The 21,454-nt window shown below is 40.3% G+C and overlaps 1 protein-coding gene across 1 annotated transcript in view; it reads right to left on the bottom strand.

The window, feature by feature from the left end:
- Nucleotides 1-21,454, bottom strand: part of DPP4 (dipeptidyl peptidase 4) — a 52,967-nt gene that overhangs the window by 23,689 nt on the left and 7,824 nt on the right. Inside the window, exons 3-16 of the mRNA XM_082198268.1 lie at nt 18,975-19,064; nt 18,379-18,470; nt 18,187-18,261; nt 16,128-16,180; nt 15,887-15,959; nt 14,681-14,801; nt 12,433-12,593; nt 11,380-11,483; nt 10,524-10,653; nt 10,321-10,365; nt 4,063-4,173; nt 3,907-3,974; nt 2,383-2,436; nt 535-653 (exon numbers count right to left, since the gene is read on the bottom strand). Of these exons, the coding sequence (XP_082054394.1) occupies nt 535-653; nt 2,383-2,436; nt 3,907-3,974; nt 4,063-4,173; nt 10,321-10,365; nt 10,524-10,653; nt 11,380-11,483; nt 12,433-12,593; nt 14,681-14,801; nt 15,887-15,959; nt 16,128-16,180; nt 18,187-18,261; nt 18,379-18,470; nt 18,975-19,064 (1,296 nt within the window). The remainder of the gene's footprint in view (nt 1-534; nt 654-2,382; nt 2,437-3,906; nt 3,975-4,062; nt 4,174-10,320; nt 10,366-10,523; nt 10,654-11,379; nt 11,484-12,432; nt 12,594-14,680; nt 14,802-15,886; nt 15,960-16,127; nt 16,181-18,186; nt 18,262-18,378; nt 18,471-18,974; nt 19,065-21,454) is intronic.

A 21,454-nucleotide genomic window follows, 5' to 3' on the forward strand; every position in this document is an offset into this window, starting at 1 on the left:
AGAGCTGTAAAAATACAAAAAGTAAAAACACTTGGCAACACCGCCAAAAGTCAAATGCAGGTAACATGCAGATAGCCAATGAGGTGCCCTATGGATTTAGCTAGACTTCAAACCCCATAAACCCTGACCATTGACTATGTTGGCAGAGACTAATGGGAAATGTAACCAAACAACATCTGGAGAGGTCACCAGGTTGGCTGTCCCTGCACTAAGCTTTTGAAATTATGGCCCTGATCCAGACAGCACATGAACCAAGGATGCTCCCTGCAAAAGCAGCTCCTCATGCTGCACTAGACCCTGTGACAGAGGATACAGTGACTAAAAAGAGGTTGATGTTGCATATCCCTATTCCCTCTTATGTCTGATAATCTGAGGCTTGGATATGGAACAAAAATCAGAAATTAGAGGGAACAGGGATATGCAACATCATCCTCTATGATTGGCAAGTAATAGTAGGATTGACTAGACCTGGTATAAGCACTAGGGTCCAAGTATCAAGTCACACTTATATCAGATGGGGAAGGCTGTACTCACCATAGCAATTCAGGGTATAGTATCTTGCATTTGTGCTGAAGGATGCTGAATAATACTGACATCTTTCTTTGTTTAGATAACAGCTAATGCATGTTTGTTTAAAATCATTTAATGCTATTCTGCAAAAAAAAAAAGATAAAAACAGATTAACTTGAAGTTAGTTTCATTAAATTGCAATTATGAAGAACTCCACCCAAATTGGCTTGGATTACATCTATTTCATTTTAAAAGGTTACACAACTGACAACACTTCTTTCTATCCTGTCCTGTTTTCAACTGGATATTAAAGTAAGAATTAACTACTGTAGCACAACTGTTCCATTATAGCAGGAGTGGCTAATCTCCATGGGATGGATCTGGTTCCCTAAAGCAAATTTTTATGCCCCTTCCAATACCTACTGATTTGCGGGGCTACAGCAAACAAACACACACAGTGCTGAAATGTGCTGAGAAGGTTAAGCCTTTCTGCCCCCTGCCTTGATTGAGATGCAAATTGCCCCCTCCCTTGCCAGCAGATTATTGTCCTTCTCCTTGCTTATCAATCAGGAGACAGCAAAGGCACAGGAAGACCTATGCCAAACACAGAAAGCCCAGGCCGGTACCTCCACAAGGATACATAAAAGAGCAAGAATTTATTTCCGGAAGTCCATTTCAGGAAAGGTTCACACCCATGGTGGGCAGGGGATCTCCCAGGATTGGTTCCCAGCCCTTGATCCTACAGTAAGGAGCTGCCTCCTCCAGAAGAAAACAAGGAGACTGCCTCCTGGTGCCCAAGAGTGGGTCCCTGCAAGCTAGCTGGCTTCCATCACATTGAATAATTTTGGGTTTTTCCATGCTCATCTCTTTTTGCATGCTTTTCTTTCAAAGTTTCGCTACATTATTTTCAGCTGCATGAAGAACTTTCTGTCTCCATGGTGTTCCAGGTTCCTCCATGTTGTACCATCTGTATCACAGTAAACATACTTTTTATTCCTTTGATGAATCATTTGAGAGCTACAGCAACCTTCTTCCCATTGAAGATCACTCCATTACTACATGGAAAAATGTGGATTTCTAAGATAGCCATGCACCCACCTGCTAGCAGTTCATTACAGCACATATTTAGCTAGCTAACCTGTGACTGTGTCGTGTTAAACCTCATCACTCAGATCCTACACACCCAGCAAAACGAAGCAAAAACAGCCATGCAATTTCCCATTATGCAAAGTCCATCAAATCTTGACACCATATGCTGTTACATTTATAATAGAACACATTCCAAAGACGAACCCTATTTGGCGATCAGAAATATAGGGCTGTGTTCAGAGGTGCTCTTCTGTGAGTGGAAGGCCTCTTTGCACAGGTGATGGGGTGGGCTTTTTTCTGATGTACTGTCAGATTGTTCCATGAGAAAAGTGAACTAAAATCCAGCAGAAGCTTTCCATTAGTGCAACAAAGCTTCACACAAAATATTGCACAGAGTCTTGTATAAAGTCTGAAGATCCATGGTTGCATCAAGTATATGTTGCATGAAATCTTCCACTTTTGGGGTATTTCTAGATCAAACCCACTGACTGACCAGACCAAAGGATCATAAAATACCCCATTCTGAGCATCACCAGGCCTCAGTCGTTAACAGCATTCTGTGTACATCCCAAGCTCTTTAACTTATCATGTTCTGTAGAGCAGATGGAGTAAACTTCAAAACATTCTCAGATCATTATCACAGCTTCAAAAATATCAAGACAAAACAAGCTATCTTGGTTTAATGCTAAAAATAACTTTTAAAAACTAAAAATATGATATTGTCTTAAAAGAACAAAATATCATATTGGGTTACAATAAAAATGCGGCGAAGCGGAATCTTACTTATACAGATGTCTTCCTCCTGGCGTATTTTCAAATTCATTACTGATAAAGTATCTGTGAAACAAGCAAACAAGTTACCAACTGATTGATCAATAAATTGTGAAATCATCATTCCGATTTTAAAAATTGCCTGGGGTGACACACAAAATATGAAATTATTCAAATGCACAAGCAGATACAAAAGACAGCTATAAAATCAACCTACATATGATACCTTACCATAGCAATGCTGTAAGACTAACTTGCATTGGCAAAGTTTGTTTTTATCATTGCTAAGGTAATGCTAACCTGGAAAAAAAGAAAGCAAGGACTGCACCAGATCCCATAAAGAATGCAGCAGACAAAACAAAAACAAAACTACATGACTTACTTAATAAGTACCGTATTTTTCGCTCTATAACACGCACCCGACCATAACACGCACATAGTTTTTAGAGGAGGAAAATCCGTAGGCGTGCCACCCGTAGGCATTCCCTCCATTACACGCACAGACATTTCCCCTTACTTTCTAGGAGGAAAAAAGTGAGTGTTATGGTGCAAAAATACGGTAATTTCCAGCACTCACTGATCTCCATCAGGGGAATTTGTCCAACTCAACATATCTTTTTTATCCATGTCTGAATAGTATTGAACAAACTCCTCCAGAAGCCGATCAGTGAAACACATTAGGAATTTAAAAAGTACTGCACTTCATTGGCTTTGCCTGTTGTATTATTTCTAGCTTTCTAGTTGAACGGTAGTGAATGCTAAAAAAAGAAGAAGAAGAAGCAGCTGGGGTGGGCGGGCAATTTTGCATAGGAAGAATAGTGGATGGAGAAAGGAGTCTGTGAGCCAATAGGGCATTTCCAAAAGAGAGAGAAATGCTATGTTAAGCATTGGGCCTCCGTAACATTCAGTGATCCACTATCCAGCATAATACTAAGCTTAGATGAATTTGATTCAACACAAAAGTTCCAAATTCAATAAAGGTTAGTGGTACTTAAACCTCACTGAAATCAATGTGCTTAAGTCAATTGCAATTTAACAAGTCCCTCACTTTAGCTACATCTGGCTGGAGGGCTTAGAAATGACACCAAAAAAATCAAGGGACATCCACGCTCAGCCTATCTGACAGACATAATCTGCTAGGCACCTGAGTTGGTTTCCAGGATGGCTCCGGCTAATCCAAATGGGAAGACTTGGGGCGTGCAGAATTAGTTTGGATGGTACAGGCTAAATTGATGGACTATACAGAACTGGCAAAATTGACATATAAGCCACGGGACAAGGATAACTGTGACTTTAAAGATGAATGGGAACCCTTTACAAAGTATTTGAAGATGCAACAAACGATGCGAACTTGACTCCTTGGCTGCCTTTGAATAAACTTTCACAAACTTTTTATTGATGATAATCAGCTAAATAGTTTGAGGATCTATACAACTGTGTAACATGCAGAAAACAGCATTCTTAGAAAACAGGCTTTTTTAAACATTACCCTCCCTTTCTCCACTAAACTTAAAACTAAGTTTGATGAATACTCACATGAAGTTATTCGTTAAAGCAGCTATGCTGATTACTTCCCAATTTCCAGATGTAATGGGCTTCATTTCCTAACATATAAAAAGGGTAGATAAAAATGGAATTACATGATACAAGAACCTAAATCCACAGTGATTTATTTATATATCTGTTACTTACCCCTGTGCTATTGATACCAATGTGGTGGATATGCTTATAGCCATCTGCGTTACTGATGATTTTGTAGTAGCTATCACCGCCAGGCGCAAAGTAAGGCTCAGAAGGTTGAAACTGGGGAAACCAACAACAAAACGTTTGTAAATAAACAAGGTTGTTTTTTTTAAAAAAAATGGCTTTAATGTTTATATCATTTTGTAAGTTGCTTTGGGACACTTTTCTTTTTGTTTTAAAAAAAAAGGAGCAATAAATTCAATCAGTAGTATAAGCTTTGGGAATCCTTTAAATATTCAGCTTCATTAAAGACCTACATTGGCTCCCAGTATGTTTCTGAACACAATTAAGTGTTGGTGCTGACCTTTAAAGCCCTAAACAGCCTCGGCCCAGTATACCTGAAGGAGCGTCTCCACCCCCATCGCTCAGCTGAGGTCCAGCTCCAAGGGCCTTCTAGTGGTTCCCTCACTGCGAGAAGTGAGGTTACAGGGAATCAGGCAGTGAGCCTTCTTGGTATTGGTGCCTGTCCTGTGGAATGCCCTCCTATCAGATGTCAAGGAAATAAACAACTATCCGATGTTCAGAATACATCTGAAGGCAGCCCTGTTTAGGAAAGTTTTTAATGTTTGAAGTTTTATTCTGTTTTTAGTGTTCTGTTGGGAGCCTTGCATGGTTGGTTGGGAGCCTCGATCGCATGGTCGGCGGTTCGAATCCCCGTGGCGGGGTGCGCTCCCGCTGCTCGGTTCCAGCGCCTGCCAACCTAGCAGTTCAAAAGCACCCCCGGGTGCAAGTAGATAAACAGGGACCGCTTACTAGCGGGAAGGTAAACGGCGTTTCAGTGTGTGCTGCGCTGGCTCGCCAGAGCAGCTTTGTCACGCTGGCCACGTGACCCGGAAGTGTCTGCGGACAGCGCTGGCTCCCGGCCTCTAGAGTGAGATGAGCGCACAACCCCTGAGTCTGTCAAGACTGGCCCGTACTGGCAGGGGTACCTTTACCTTTTACCTTTTATATGGGAGGCTACCAAGATGTTGGAAGACAGCCCTGCACGTACCCTCACAGAACCCTAGAGTCTGTCAAGACTGGCCCGTACGGGCAGGGGTACCTTTACCTTTACCTGGGAGCCTCCCAGAGTGGCTGGGAAAACCCAGCCAGATGGGTGGGGTATAAATAATAAAAGTATTATTAATTATTATTCATTGACTAGTGATCAAGGATTTCTGGAAAATGCAAACGCTGCAACATTTTTGCAGTTCATGATGGAAGAATCTGTTTTTATTCTTCAAGGGGGATAATATAGCTAGTGTCTTAAAGAGTCAACAGAACAAAAACGCCTTTATATATCATGGCTAAAATTTTATGTGAGTTATGATTTATAATCTGGCTTCACCCTCTCAAACAAGACCTATTCTGGCAGCAATATTATCCCTAGATATTTCAAAATGAGCCCTATGCAATTAATTTATCATCTTATTGAAATGCTGTGTTCGAGATGAAGGAGGCTGTCCTGGCTGGGGAGTAATTGCAAATAAATATAACTGTCTTGCATTGAGTTGAACAGGCAAATTATACTTCTGTTTATGACTTCTATTTATTTTAATGCTCCCAAAGTGTCTGCTGGCTATAGCGTTGTTCATGTGTGCACAAATTATTTAATAAGGAATCATTTATCAAAAACTACTAGAGATAATTGCTTTAGTTATGGTAAACAAGTGATCAATAGAGGAATTGCTTCAGTGCACTCCCATCTACCAGAGAGCTTATTTAACTGTATTACACAATTGGCACCTAATATTTATGTCCACTCACACTCTAAAATTGACAAAATATTAGTCTATAATGTGCTGTGACAAAAAGGAATGCAAATGGATGAAATATTAAAAGTAGTAACATCAGCAAGTTTCATTGCTAGTTCAATAAAACGACTAGATCTTTCCTATGGCAAAACATCCTGTTTTCAATATGAAAGCAAAAAGACCCTATTCATAAATCAATGCAAACACAACTTTCCCTTTGCTAACGTATTTTATTATCCAGAATCACTCCAGGTTGCATCCAGTGTGCCTTTACCTCAGTAGGAATAACTTTAATTCTTGCAAGTCAGGGAACCAAGTTTTTACTGATCTCTGCTAGTAAGCTGCTTAAGCCAGCATTTTCTCACCTCCCCTCTGAAAAATTGCTGCTGAGGAACAAGCTGATGCTCCAGAGCAGGATATGGTAAAGAGAAGCCCACAAGGTAGGCGGAATCAGTGAAAATAAAGTGCCTTGACTTGAACAAACAGAATGCAGCGCCACCATTTGGTATAGTCCTCCTAAGAAGCAAGTTATGTACATTCCAAAGAATGTTGGCAGCTGCATTTCTAGGCTCCAAAAGGAGATCCATACAGACTTCCGGGTTGGCGCCATCGCCGAATGGCGGACTCCCTCCGAGCTCCGGAGGGAGTCTGCTCGGCAGGGGCTGGGTCCTACCGCGCCGGCGACGCGGGGACCCTTAAAAACCACGGGCACGGAGCCCGTGGACATGGGGACTTGGCTGGTACCGTTAGCGCCCTCCCGACTCATGAAGGAGCCTTTTTAAAGCCTACGGAATCGGGTGCCGGGGAGTGGCGTGGTACTGTGAGTCTATCGCTTCCCCTGCCGAGCGCAGCCGCATGCCATTCGTCGGAGAGCGCTGGCTTCTTCCATTGGAAATTCGGACATTTAACAACAACCCGTGAGTAATTGGGTAACCGGGCATAAAAGGAGGAAAAAAAGAATTTTTTCTTCGGATTCGGCACGAGCGGGGGGGATCTAAAAAGGAAGTCAGTCCCCTCCCTGATTGTAAACACGCTAAAACAAGGACTGGGAAACCAAGATCGTTTCAGAAGTTTATTGCTGACAAAAATGATCAATTCCACGATGGGATACTATAAGAATTGTGCTGGAGGAGAAAAGTCGAGGGCGAGAGGGAAAAGGCAAACCCCCCCCCCCCGGGAACCGGGGCGATTCGGAGAACCTGGTGGGAGAGACGGAGAATTTGACGGCTGTCAAAGTAGCTGTCAATCTTGAGAATATAAAGAGGACTTTGTTACAAGTATTTTGCTGGTTAATTCTGTTACAATTGGACATAAATATGGATACAAAATGTTGGGGGGGAAAAGAAACAACAACTTGACTTTTGGATTAGAGGACACAAAGTTACTGCAACCCCCCTAGAGGGGTGTCGTGACATTACAAGTGGCGTACGTGGAAAACTACTCCGGGATGTGCACAGGTCTTATCTTCTCGGAAAGCAGCAAAACTGAAATATTATTTTGTCTACAGAGGTGTTCATAATACAATAGAATTTTTCTATTGAAGCAAGGAAGGAACTGGACGTAAGTTTTTGTTCCTGAATAACAAACCTCTGTAAAGATACTAGATTTTGGAATAAGAATGGTTTTGCAGCTGAACAAGACAGAAACCTGAGAAAGTAAGAAACAAAAGAGCAAAGTACCAACTACGTCACGGAAAGAACAATGGGAGGAGCAACAAGGATCAAGGAAAACTAAAGGCCTCTATCAGACTGGATTTTTGAAGTTAAACATCATTAAAACAGCAAATTTAAAGAAAACCGGCAAGATGGATTGAGAAAAATTTGGCCGTGGACTTGAGACCTCCAGGCCGACAACATATAGACTGATGGACATGGGGAATCTAAACCGGGGAAGGGAGGGGGAATTCTAGAATCCAAAGGCTATGTAACCAACTTTTTGAATTTTCTTCTATCTTTTATCTTTCTATATAACTTTGGTATTTTGATTTAACATGTTTTGGAAAAAAGGGGGGAATTCGTGGAAGGAAACGGGGTAGATCTTGGGGGGAAAATCTTTTTTCTTTTGTTAAGTGATGCTAAGATTGTAATTTAAATTGGCTAATAGGTACAACATATTAGGTTTAAATTGGGAATGAGAGCTTGTGGAACCAACTTAGGGAAAGGAGAATACAGTCGGGAGGGGAAGGAGGGAGTCCCAGAAAGAAGGTTATGAAAACAAGGGTTTAAAGTTGGCCTCTTTATTTCTTTCTTTTCTTTATCTTTTCTATCTTTTCTATTCTGTTATTATTGGAAATTTTAATAAATATGATTAAAAAAAAAAAAAGCAGATCCATACAGCAGCAAGTGGCATTCAATAACATGTCTGGCAACCTGGATCCATTGCTCTAAGGCAGGGATGCAGAACCTGCAGCCAATCAGATGCTGTTATACGACAGCTTCCACCATCCCCAATTATTGACTTTACCGGCTGGAGCCGATCAAGTCCAGCAACACCTGGAAGTTCCCCTTATTTGCTCTAAGGAAAATATTCATTGGCGTAGCTGTCCAAGGTTTCCCATTATTTCTAAGCAGCCTCCACAACATTCCTGTAATAAATCTTGTTGTTATCCATAGCTGTACATTCAAAGGTATTATGCAAAGCCATTGGTGGAGAATCTGTATAACTGAAGGTTTTTTACATGAATGAATGAAAGCAAGGCTTGCTAATTAGCCAATAGGCTGCACCTGCAAAGCCCTGTTGCAACTTTGCACGTGCCACTGGTCAGCTGGTGCCTGCTGAGTGCTCTGCCTTTACCAGTGTGCATTGATTTTGAAATGGCTTGCAAGGGTTGATGGCTCTGCCAGCTAGAAACAGTTGCCCACCCCTGTGACATGAAAGCAACCTTTGAAATATCATAGTGAAATGTAGCTGTGCTATGCTGATGAAATTCTGTCAGTTGGAGTGCAGAAGGACATTATCCAACAATGGGGGAGAAAATCAATTATCCTCCCGCCTTTCTAGTTTATATTGCACTCACGCTCGCTTTTTTCCACCTTCCTTTTGCATAACTGTTCGCCACATATGCAGTCTGCTCATCACTTTACTTACTGATACTTTACGATGTAGAAGCAAAATGTGTTAGCTGTAAGGTCTCCCTGATCAAGTTTGACAGCAGGTGGGATTATCTCCCATCTTTGTAGGGTAGATTTTTTTTTTTATCCCTGCTGTCTCCTTCCTCACTTTGTTTCTTGAAAGCTCTTTTTTTTGCCGGGGGGGAGAGGATGAGAGGAATTTAAAAATTGTAAATATGCATGGGAAAGCTTGAAATATCACATGCATTTTGTACTCTTATCAGCCTCAATTCCCTCCCCCCCCAAAAAAAGAGAAGTTGGGCACATAAGGCCATATATGTGGCCTCACGATAGAACAATAGTGGCAATATCATTTAAAGTGTTGTTGTCTCAATTATGTGGAATGGGTGTCTTCCAATGGTCTTGTCTAACTGCGCACCTGAAGGGTTATTATTCTGTTTTCCACTGTTAGAAAAAGTGATGCAATCCCATTTATACTTATCTGGGAGTAAGTCTCATTAAATCTACTGGAAATACATTTGAGGAGATATGTGTAGGGTTGGAAGTCCAGCAGCATCTGGAGGACTACCCGTTTCCTACTTCTAAGCTACACTTCCAGTCCTTGTAAAGGTAAAGGGACCCCTGACCATTAGGTCCAGTCGTGACCAACTCTGGGGTTGCGGCGCTCATCTCACTTTATTGGCCGAGGGAACCGGCATACAGCTTCTGGGTCATGTGGCCAGCATGACTAAGCTGCTTCTGGCGAACCAGAGCAGCGCACAGAAACACCGTTTACCTTCCTGCCAGAGCGGTACCTATTTATCTACTTGCACTTTGACGTGCTTTCAAACTGCTAGGTTGGCTGGAGCAGGGACCGAGCAACGGGAGCTCACCCCTTCACAGGGAATTTGAACCTCCGACCTTCTGATCAGCAAGTCCTAAGCTCTGTGGTTTAACCCACAGCGCCACCCGCGTCCCTCAAGTCCTTGCAGACCAATGCAAATCATAAACCTTTAAGAAGGATTTTTTAAAAATGAAAATCTTGAAGAAACTTGGAAAGAATATTTAGTGTTCCACCTGGGAGGCGGAGGTGGAATGGACCACTCTTCTTTTAGATGTAATGTGTAATTGATAATTAAACTGCATGTCATGAAGCAGCAGCAGACAAAGTTGTCCTTCCATCTGGAACATCTATGTTCTCATTTGCTATTATCTCCACTAGTGTTATGGACCCATGTTTAAGGTACAAATATGAGCCTTGAGACTCCACCAGGGGACAAAAAAGCTGGGGAAAGTTTCCCTTTGCCTCGTTGCAAAAAGCACCTTCTTAACTATGCTTTGCAATGGAAAAGGACCCATGGAGATATCGTTGCACATGGCTACAGTGTAGCATGTAGTTTGGCTCCCAGAAATATAGTACTTACTCTGCCAACCCAACCAGTTTTACTCTCGAAGTTACGCTGTTTGTCCTGAAAGGGGAAGAGAAAGGCGATATCCACCATTATAATAGGTGCCTATCAAGCAATACCCTTCTTGCCCCTCCCTTACTTTAATGTAAATAGTTACAGGATTTTCTTTTCCCAATGGCTTCTTTCGGAAAGTTGACCCCCAACCTACCCTTTCATACCTGTGGACATTGCCATGCTCCACTTGTGTAGTCACAGATTCCAAGAACTGAAAAATTTTGAATTCTTTTGAGCCACTGCAGACAGAGTCTCTCATTGGTCACCCATGTTACAACACTCAGGTAGTGATCCCTAGAAAGGATAAAATGGTGCTAGGCATCTATTGATATACGTACACAAGCTTGAATTCTAAAAACTCATAGCTACCATTTGTATTTATCTGAGCATTAAAGCACTATCACAATTGCAATACTGGCTACATTTCATCTGGATTTCTGCTAATGCTCTGACTATGTTATCCCTGCTTCCCCGCCCCTCCTGATGAAGCAGCAATGAAGTTCTAATTGCCAATGGACCCTTGACATTGGGCTGCAACTCTTAAAACAGTATCTCCTAGTCTTAGGCTGAACGTTTAAAAACATTGAACAAGGATTGTTGACATTCTCACAATTCAAAAGAGGATGCTAAAAAGGGTTATACTTTCCTTCTTGCACATTTAAATGCCAGCTTAAGTGGTTCACGAAACAGAGCCATTAAAAAATTGTGTGCAGATTTACTCCAGCTTGTTGAAATAGATAAGCTGAAATTCCACTTATAGCAATAGCAAATCACTATTTATAGGAAACCTCTTGTGACAGAATAATAGCTTGCTATAATATTAACAAATAACATTGAACTATAAAAATGTTGAAAAGACAACTTTTACATATCAAACTTCTGCCAGAAATAGTTTTTACTATATTTATGTTGCTGTCTTTAATCAGTGCTCTGTTCTGCTTTATTATATATTGTTGCTCAACAAAAAGAAACTGTTATAGCAGTTTCAAACGTAAGGCTTGTTACATAATTTGGACTCACCCAGATGATATGCTACTCGGTGCAACAATTTCATCGGAACTGATCTGTGGAAGAGACTGGGTATTCACAACAAATAGCCTTATGGTTGGATTCTTCGCACCTGCCTGAAAGAATTAATACATTTTATATCATGATGACATCTGTACATAACAGCAATGCTTGTTTATTAAAGCACAGTAAGCTTAAAAATAATTATTCTTCAGCTGAACATTTAAATGTTAGAATTCAGAATAGCATGGTATTCAGAAATATGCCAGGTAATTTACGAATTTACAGAATTCTGAGGTTACTACAGGTGAATGTGTCTCTCTTATCTCCTTCTGATCTTAGAAAACATTAAAGCTTTGTTCCATTCCAAAAAAAAGAGGCATGGAAATATTACCCCAGACATTTTTATTTATTCATTTATTTATTCTGAGTTTTTTCTCTTGAGAGAAATAACAGCTCTGTGGGGCTTGTGGGGATGCTATTATCATTGGAACCACACATGCAATTCAAAGTAACATGTAGCTTATGCCCTAGAACAGTCAATTTTACTGAAAAAGAAAAGAGCCTCCAGCTACTTATTGCCAAACACATTCAGGAATGCAATCCCGAGTAGTAAATAGGACAATATGATGATCTAAGCCCAGTTTCATGTTAATACAGAGATCTCCAATATCCCCAATTATTTTAAATGCAAAAGATGAGTGCCCCAGAATCCTGAGGAGAAAGGAAGCTCTCTCCCTCTTTTCTGAAGACCATTCAAATGCATTTTCCGAAGGTAACAGACCTAACAGCCAATGAAGATCTGCTCTTATCACATTCCTACTCCACCCCAAGACAAGCCATTTCAGAAACTTAAATTCCAAAGTCTTAAATTGCACTTATTTCCTGTTTCCCTAGTGATAATAAAATACTTCAATGCTGCCAGATGCTATTGACTTAAGTCGCAGTAATCACAGCAAGCTGTTGAGGAGAGACAGACAATATTTTCGTTAGCAGCAACTGATTAAATGTGAGTATTCTCTTAATCAAAATGCTCAACAACTATGTTTAATAAATAACACAGACCTTAGGATACGGGATTTTAATGGTCTTTGGATATTGCAGTGTATCTTCTGAATAAAATGAATACTCAATAACAGGAACTCCAGTATCGTTAATCTCTGCATATGCTAAAAAGCTGCCATTTGGAGACCACCACAGAGCAGAATGGGTGCCAAACATTTCCTCTGAAAGAGATGCAAATGTGTTCTTTTGAAGCAATAGTAGCTGAGTTGGCTTCTGCCTCTGAAACATTGTTCTTATTAATTTGTATATAATTTCAGATGGAACTTTAGCTGCTAGCATTCAGATGCCTTGCCCTGTCTTGTGACCAACACAATAACCAAAGCCTCAGAAATGCCTTTTTATAGAAATAAATGTGTTATAAAAATCTGGCTTCAATAATTAACCTAAATGCTAGCACTCAAAATCATCATTTATTCTGACACTGAAAATCCAAACAGTTTACCAAAGACAATTGTTTCTTTTCTAGTCTGTAACATTTCCACATGCATCCTTCCTAATAAGGCACAGTCAAATGAGAAGAAGACAGTTCTAGTGCCAGTTACAAGCCAAACATTTTTAAAATGTAAGGGAAATACCAGACATTATCAATATATTTAACCTTTAAGAAGTAGTGCCTGAATTTGCTTTTTTCTTCTTCTTCCCTTTTATGTCTCTTAGACTGTAATCCTGCAAAAAGGGACCATTTTTTGTGCACTGATCACGTGCAATTTGCCTTGGGAGTCTTTTCCGATGAACAGCATAGTAAAAATGCAAGACCCCCTGGGATTAGATGGGATCACATATATGGCTCTACAGTGGTGCCTCGCAAGACGAAAAGAATCCGTTCTGTGATTCTCTTCGTCTAGCAGTTTTTTTGTCTTGCGAAGCAAGCCCATTGACGGATTAGCGGATTAGCGCTATTAGCGGCTTTTAGCGGCTTATCGGATCAGCTGATAAGCGGCTTAGAAAAAGGGGGGAGGGAAAAAAACCCGCAGGAACTCGCAAGACATTTTCGTCTTGCGAAGCAAGCCCATAGGAGATTCGTTTTGCGAAGCACCTCCAAAACGGAAAACTCTTTCGTCTAGCGAGTTTTCCGTCTTGCGAGGCATTCGTCTTGCGGGGCACCACTGTATTAAAAAAGTTAAAGGAATGTGCAGGAGAAATTGTGTTCAAATCTCTTTTCCACCTGTGACTTCTCCGCAGCCCCTCTACCACCAACACTTTTCTTTCTCAGTCATATTTATCTCAGAAGCCAGCAAAACAAAAAAGGCATCATGGAACAGAATTAATAGGTATTTAAAAACAGAGCCACATCTGTAGTTTAGGTCTGAGTAAAGATTGCCCAAAATGTTTAGAAATGTAATTTGCAATTAAACTCAACATTTGTTTGGAACAGAATTTGCCAACACCAAAAAAGTGGGGGGCACAACAGATTTTCACTGAGTATTTGCTACCTCCAAAGGATGGATAGGAACAAAGATAATGCTTGCACTGTTTTATCTTACCCCCCGGCACGTGTGTGTGAAATACAAACACAAGGTGCATCACAAGGGCTAGTAAATTAAAGATGCTTCTTGAAGGGACTAATCATGAGTGCCAAATCACTACTGGCAGTAGTGAATGAGGAATCCCCATGTATATGAAATGTGGTGAATGCATCGGAACCACTGGATGTCAGTAGATCATGCAAGATTCATTTCAAATAACACTTCGAACAATGGTGTGGAGGATCACAACAGTGTCCTTCATTCTCTCTCTTCCTGCTCAGCAGCACAGCAGTAGTCTTTTTGCAGCAGCAGCAGCAGCAGAACTGCCACTTATTCGGAGAAGTGGGGGCAAGGTGAAGTGGGTAGCAAATTCACAGCTGTGTGATTGGGCTCTCTTGGTGCACCTGTGCAGTCCTGATCTCACTGCTGAATCACCCCATTCCCCTCCTGATAAGCAGTACAGACATGTGCAAGCAGATTAGAAGTTTCCATTTCTAATCTCAGGCAAACCATAGTTTGCTCTTTCGCTGAAATGTAGCAAACTATAGTTTGCAATCAAACCAGGACCCCAAAGCATGACTGGGATTATTTTACTGCATGCTATGCATTGCCACATTTTTTTTTAAAGCTTCTGATCTCCTCCACTTGTGGGAGGATGAGTGGGGAGAACACGAGGTTGAGGGTCACAGCAGCTTATTCTCATTATAGACAACCATGGTTGCATCTGAATACAGTCACTGCCTCTTATAAATTCTGCATTTAGGTTGTAATATGGCAATTACCTTCATAAACCCAGTCTGGTATTCCATTAAAAATTTTGTTTTCTTCTCCATTTTTAGTGATCTGCACAGCGAGGGCATCTGGTGCTGTTTTCACATAAATGTTGTTACGCCAAACATAAGCCTGCCATTAAACAAAAACATTTTTTTAAAAAAATCACCACGCTAGCTGCATAGCTCTTCACTTTATATCAACCGAATGACTTCTTTTCCCTTTCATTTGACACATTTGTAGACACACTGATTGGTTTTTTTTCCACCCACCACCTAATGATTTATTAAAAATATTTATAAGCTGCCATTTAGGGTCAAACCACACTCTCCCCCGCTGAACAGTTTAATGAGCACCATTAGTTCCATTTTCAGAGAAGGAGGTACCTGAATCATTTTCATAAAGATTAGATAATTTTACGGAAGATAAGGATGCCAGTGGCTACTGGACAATGTCAGAGACTGTATGCTTACAAATTCCAGTTGCTGGGACTCAGAACTGGGGAGAGTGTTATTGTCCTGCTTTGGGGCTTTTCAAAGGCACACCTGGTTGGCCGCTATGAGAACAGGATACTGGACAAAATGGGCCTTTGGCCTGATCCAGCAGGTTCCTCTTAAGCTGCTATGATTCAAGGGAACTGAATGCAGCTCAAATGCAAATCTGCCATCTGCTTAACTAATTGATAGTCTAGGCTACATGGTGACAATACGAAAACTACTATCACACTTATGAACATTGTTGACTTTGGTATAATTTAGGCATATCTGAATGAAGCTAGTGTGGCCTACAATGGTTACTGACCAATGACCTTGTCGTTTCCTTCTCCCCTGGCTTAACCTCCCCCTCCCACCCTGTCCTTTTCTTTCCCCTCCCCCCCCAAAACCTTAACTCTTCAAAACCTGAAATGGAAAAGAATGCTATATAAAGGAAGTAAAAATCATGAAAATGCTCCTAATCTGTAAAATCTGCTGTCAAGGACAAGATCCAGCAGAGAACATACAACATTCTCAGAAAAGTAACTAATGTACAGAATATAGATATGTGCACCCTTTTTAATTAATTTATTTTTAAAGAAACATGTGGACCTGAAATATTTAAAACCTTACTGCCAATATGCAAAGGCCCTTGGGTGCAATCCTGAGCCTTTAAATAAAATCAATGGGAATTTTGCCACTTAACTTTTATGGTATGGGTTTGGCTACAAGTGATTCACTAACCAGTTTGTGACCAACAGGCGCCCAGGATACGTACTGGATCTCCTCGGGAATTGGATTGACCTGTACTAAGGTACTACAAGAAAAGAAAAACACAAAGGGTAAAAGAAAAAGGGGGAAAGCAACCATAATACCACTAATACTACTAATACTCTTATAGTCTGGCTAGCCTGGCATGAACTAAAAACCCCTTTGTAGGGTAACAATAGCACTTTGATAACACAGTTGTAGTAGTAGTACTGACCCAGCAGACACATCATAGATGTAGTATGATGCATTGTATGAGTGCCTCCACACCTGCAAGAGAAATGTTTGCACATAAGGAAAACACCAAGACAAGCTGGAAGGCACACCAAGCTGGCGTTCGAAATCCTTTTCCTAATCATGTTCTTCTTATCTACATTTTATTTAATAATCTTAAAACCAAAGTCTCTGGCAGGGGCTGCATGAAGACCTCCAGGCATCGTTATATGACCCTCATAACACTGACCAGGCCTTGCCCCTATCACCAGCCCTGCTTTGCACCCCTTGTGCTATGGTCTGCCTGTCTTTGATGAGCTCTTGAACTCTTGCTTGTCTGGCTGGAGGGTGGAGGGATGCATGAGTGTGTGTTGAAACTAGCAAATACAACATTTTACATTAATTTTTCTGCTTGCTTATGCCTCTGGCCCTTCGCACCACCGGAATGTGGCTCTCAAGCTGGAACAGCTTTCTCATCTAAGGCTTGGAAGTGTATTTGCCCACACAACCCAAAGCTTTCATAGGGTGGTCAGAGCACTTTAGCACCAATGGCTTCACAGCCATGGGACTATATGCTTGGGCATGGCCAACCCACACAAAACCGAGAGAGGTTGTAAGACTGATCTGCACCATCCCTTTAAAACACGTGACTTTCCCAATGAATCTCAGGAACTATAGTTTCTTAAGGGTGCTGGAAGCTGTAGCTTAAAAGCAGGGGGGTTCCCAAGATTCGTTGGGAGAAGTCAGATGTTTTAAGCAGGCATTGGATGTGCTTTAAATGTGTGGTGTGGATCTTCCCAGAGCACTTAATAGAAAACTTGAAATCAAAGCACATTTGCAGTTTCTCATGCGGGAAACCTCCCATTTAAACCAATGTGATTTTTTTTTACTTTAAATAATAAAATCTACCTGTATTATATGACATGATTGCATCACAACCCCGTTTTCTGCAGCAGTCATATTGTTTCCTATTAGTTTACAGGTAAAGGGACCCCTGACCATTAGTTCCAGTCGCGGACGACTCTGGGGTTGCAGCACTCATTTCGTTTTATTATATCCTGCAGCTTTACATTTTTGGTCACTGCTTCTGTGAGTACAGTCGTACCTTGGTTTTCAAATAGCCTAGTTCTTAAACATTTTGGTTCCCGAACGACTTAAACCTGGAAGTGACTGTTCTGGTTTTTGAATGTTCTTCCAAAGCCGAATGTCCAACAGGGCTTCTGCAGCTTCCAATTGGCTACAGGAGCTTCCTGCAGCCAATCAGAAGCAGCACTTTGGAAGTCGAATGCTTTGGAAGTTGAACGGACTTCCAGAATGGATTCCGTTCGACTTCCAAGGTACGACTGTACAATTTAAAGACTTGTGCTGCTAGTTCCCCACCCCCTTATGCTACTAGACTATGAAGATGAGCTTGACAGGAATGAGTCCCTACCCTCTGCCTATCATGGAGCTGGAGAGATAGGCATGGGACCTTTGTGTTATTGCTGGTAATATGTTAATCTTAAAATAGCAGTGCGACATTCAGTGCAAAATCAAGCATACCGGTAGATGTCTAGAGGTGTGGGTGAAAAGAGACAATAAGCTTTTTAGCAACTAAGGTTTAGTTGCCCGTGCTTGTTGCACTTAATGATTATTTATACCTCTTTATAGCTGCAGCTGTATTATCAGCAACTATCCCCCACCCTTTTTAGCAAACTTGATTTGTATTTTTGAGGTAAATATATTCATTTAATTGTTTATGCCAGCAGCAACAGCCCACCCCAAAGAATCTCCCTATTTTCCCAATGAACAAGAAAGCAATTAGTCACCCGCTTGTTGCTACTACAATAAACATCCCTCCCAACTGCATTTTCTCAAAAAATCCACACAAATATCCAACACTGGACTACACTGCGGGATATGTGCAATGCAAAGTAACTGGCCAAAGCATGTTGGTGTTAAAAACATTTCCCCAGTCCTGATATACCAAAAGGCCCAAGTGAATCAATATTGTACAAAACCTGGAACTTTTCTACTAATATGAAAGAGATGACACAAAAGAGAAAGTAGGCTGTCACTAGTACCTTCTCATAACTGTATCGCAAAAGAGCAAATTTTCGGTCAGGGGACAATATGATCTCTGAACTATTGTAATGGGTCTGTTGACGAAAGAAAAAGGCATTAATAGAAAGAAACATATATGAATACATAAAAGAAAAATACTCAAACTGTAGCTGTTTTGACAGCAGAAGTATGTGGTATTCATAAAAACTTACTAAGGTGGCATTTGACAATATTTCAGATTGTGTTCCATCATCAGCATTGAAGAGTAAAAGGTTGTTTTCTGCCGTGTGGAGATACTGATTTCCTAAGGGAAAATGTAGGAAGCCATTCAGTAAGACTCAGCGATGAGTAGTACTCATGGGGCACCAAGTTCTCCATACCTCTTTCTTGTTTCCTGGGGAAGTATGTTTGTTCCCCCAGGATGCTGCTGCTTCAATGTAACTTAAAGACACTACCTGTTTGCCCAAGCATTTAATATGTGAATGTTTATTGGAATGTCATCAGCTAGCATTGGTTTTAATTCTATTTTAGATTCTATATATTTTCAGTTATTGAATCTCATGGTTAGTATTTTTGTGATGTCCTCTATGCTAGGCTCCCGTTGGAGTAAAGGCACTATAAACATGAAAAGTATTATTATCATAAATAATAACATTGTATCTGAATACATAGTTAATGTATTCAGAAATTAAAAAGATGCCCCAGTACCCATTCTCTGTGTTTGCACATATTTTGCAAACAACTTTTTTTCCTTTGTATCACGTATCATTAGTAGCCCTAATGCAGACAAGAAATGCATGCCCATTACCTGAAATCCATTGTAAGTTGAAAGATTTGTATTGAAAATCACCACTTAAATAATCTTGTAGAGTAAATGTCCTGCGGGTGTCAGGAGAACCTGTCAATAAAAGGAAAAAGGCAAGATTGCTTGTGTTGGATGTCATCATCAAAAGTGAATCTGTTTGTAGCCCAACCCAGAATATACCATTTGCAAATAAAATGCCTTGATTACAATCATGCTTGCAACAATGATATGAGATTTGGGGTTTGTACCATCACTATGGTCTCTCATGATTGAACCCCACCAAAAAAGAAGCCTTATTGAAAAAGTCAAAGAAAAATCTATAGGTTCAACTTCCCTCTCCTTCATTAATTATTCCAAGAATAGTAAAATCACCTAACATTTCTAGATAGAAAGGCAAAAATGTGATGAGTGGCACAGCACTGTTTTGAAGTACTAAAGGTTATAACTACTTTGGACTAAGATAAGAACAAAAATATAGCGCAGCAGAAAAACATGCAAATCTGTTTATACCCATTTTTCATATAAATTCTACTCCCATTAAACTTTATACTTAATATGAGCAAATGAGTAATGCCAGTAATGAGATGTTTCAAAACAAGCAACATCATATATGGTGTTGCTTAAGAACTCTAAGAAACCAAGAAATCAGTTTTGAAAGCTTCAGTCTGCTATGTTAGGTCCAAACTCAAAAATTATTCAAGTTACTTTTTTCTCCTACTAATTCCCAAGCAGAGCTGGGCACTCTCTGCTAATTATAGATGGCTAGAGTCTTGTACTCAGTGCTGCTTGGGAATTCCAAGAAACCATAAATAAATAAATAAATTGGTGGAGTTTTGAAAAAGTTCAGTTTGCTATTTTGATTCCAAATGGTGTCCAGTTGTTTCCAAACACAGGCAAAAACCTGCTCTTTGATCTCAAGAACCATCATGCATAATTTGGTTAAAGTCAATGCAGATTTGAAAGGTTCAGTCCACCATACTGATTCAAAGTAGCCTCTAGCTGTAGGAGGGACCACAGTTGCTCCCTGATCTAAGGAACCATCCTGAAAAATTTGGTTGCAATATCTTAAGAGGTGTCCAAATGCATAACAAACAACTTGCAAAAAAAGAAAAAAGAAAGCAGATTGAGCTTTAGTATGTAGTGCATTGTACTTTATTTTAATATATCAGGTCTTTTTGAAAAGGGTGAACAATTAGGTATAAGAAATATATCAAACATATTACTGCCATAAAGCAGTATGTTACAATAACCATAATATTTACATGCTAAGTAAGGATGAACGGTGCAAAGAGAAGATAAATGCAACCAGTACTAAAGCTACATTTTACTGCATGTGTTTATTCCTTCTCATAACCAGCAATATTTTAGAAGTAGTTTCCTGACAAATGGTAAACAAAAAGCTGGACTAGATAAATGCAACATAAATCACACTAGCAGCGCTTTAAGTGTACAATGAGTTAAACAGCAGGCAACTCTTATTCAGGATCTTGCATTCTGTAACCTGTAAAACAAATGAGCTGCTGTGCTTACAGAGTTAAACTGCTAAAAGTGGGAGGCTGCAATGACCAGCTTTTTGCCCCTTGTCTCTAATACAGCACACACTATCACACAAGTACCACTAGGTATTGGGCAGATAATATTACCCCAGGTGTGGAGTAGCAGAAAGAATTACAAAGAACTACCTTCGCAGTGCAGCATCCTACATCAGATATTATTATAGCAAAAGAAAAAGAAGGGTTGCCTAGAAATATTCAGTTTTCTCCTTGTTTAGGTCATGAGAAAAGGAAAGCATACATCCCATACAGAGTGAATCATCTTATGTTGTGGCAACACTGTGTGACCAGATCACCCAGCAATCAGGACCCTCCATGGCTCTTCTCGAAGCACATTCTCTTAGTCTAACACTATCCCTACTTGAGCTTTTCTGATAGTAGATAGCACCCTCAAGAGAACAAGCAACTCACATGCTTACCAAAACCAAACAAGAATGTTCCACAAGTGCTTACCGGAAAATCAGAACACCAATTCCAACTTGAATAAACAGGTAGCAGCTCTTCACTGCCTACAACTAGTGCCAACCAAGCTTTTAAGTTTTTAATGATCTTATAATACCAGGTAAACAATACAAGGCATCTTAAATTTAATCAATACATCATGAGCTGCAGTGATATTCCTATTCAGCTGGGATGCAAATATAAAATTAGCATCTTATATTTAAGTTGGCATTTCATCCAGATTGAGGTTTGTTTGTCTTTTTACAGTTAAGCCTATGCCACTTTGTTTTGTTGCCTGGTACTATGTTTAGTTTCTGTGCTGATATTTTGCAGGCTACCACAAACATACATAGTTATTGCTCTCTGTCTCCGCGTGTGTGTATGCCACCATGAGCATGGTTAGAACTATGGGAAGTCCAGTCTGCTTATGCACATATTGCATACCTGAGTTCTGAATTTTATCTGAAATATTGATTCCTGGATTTTATC

The sequence above is a fragment of the Podarcis vaucheri genome (genome assembly GCF_965113315.1).
Source record: "Podarcis vaucheri genome assembly, chromosome: 1".
NCBI classification, from domain to species: Eukaryota; Metazoa; Chordata; class Lepidosauria; order Squamata; family Lacertidae; genus Podarcis; species Podarcis vaucheri.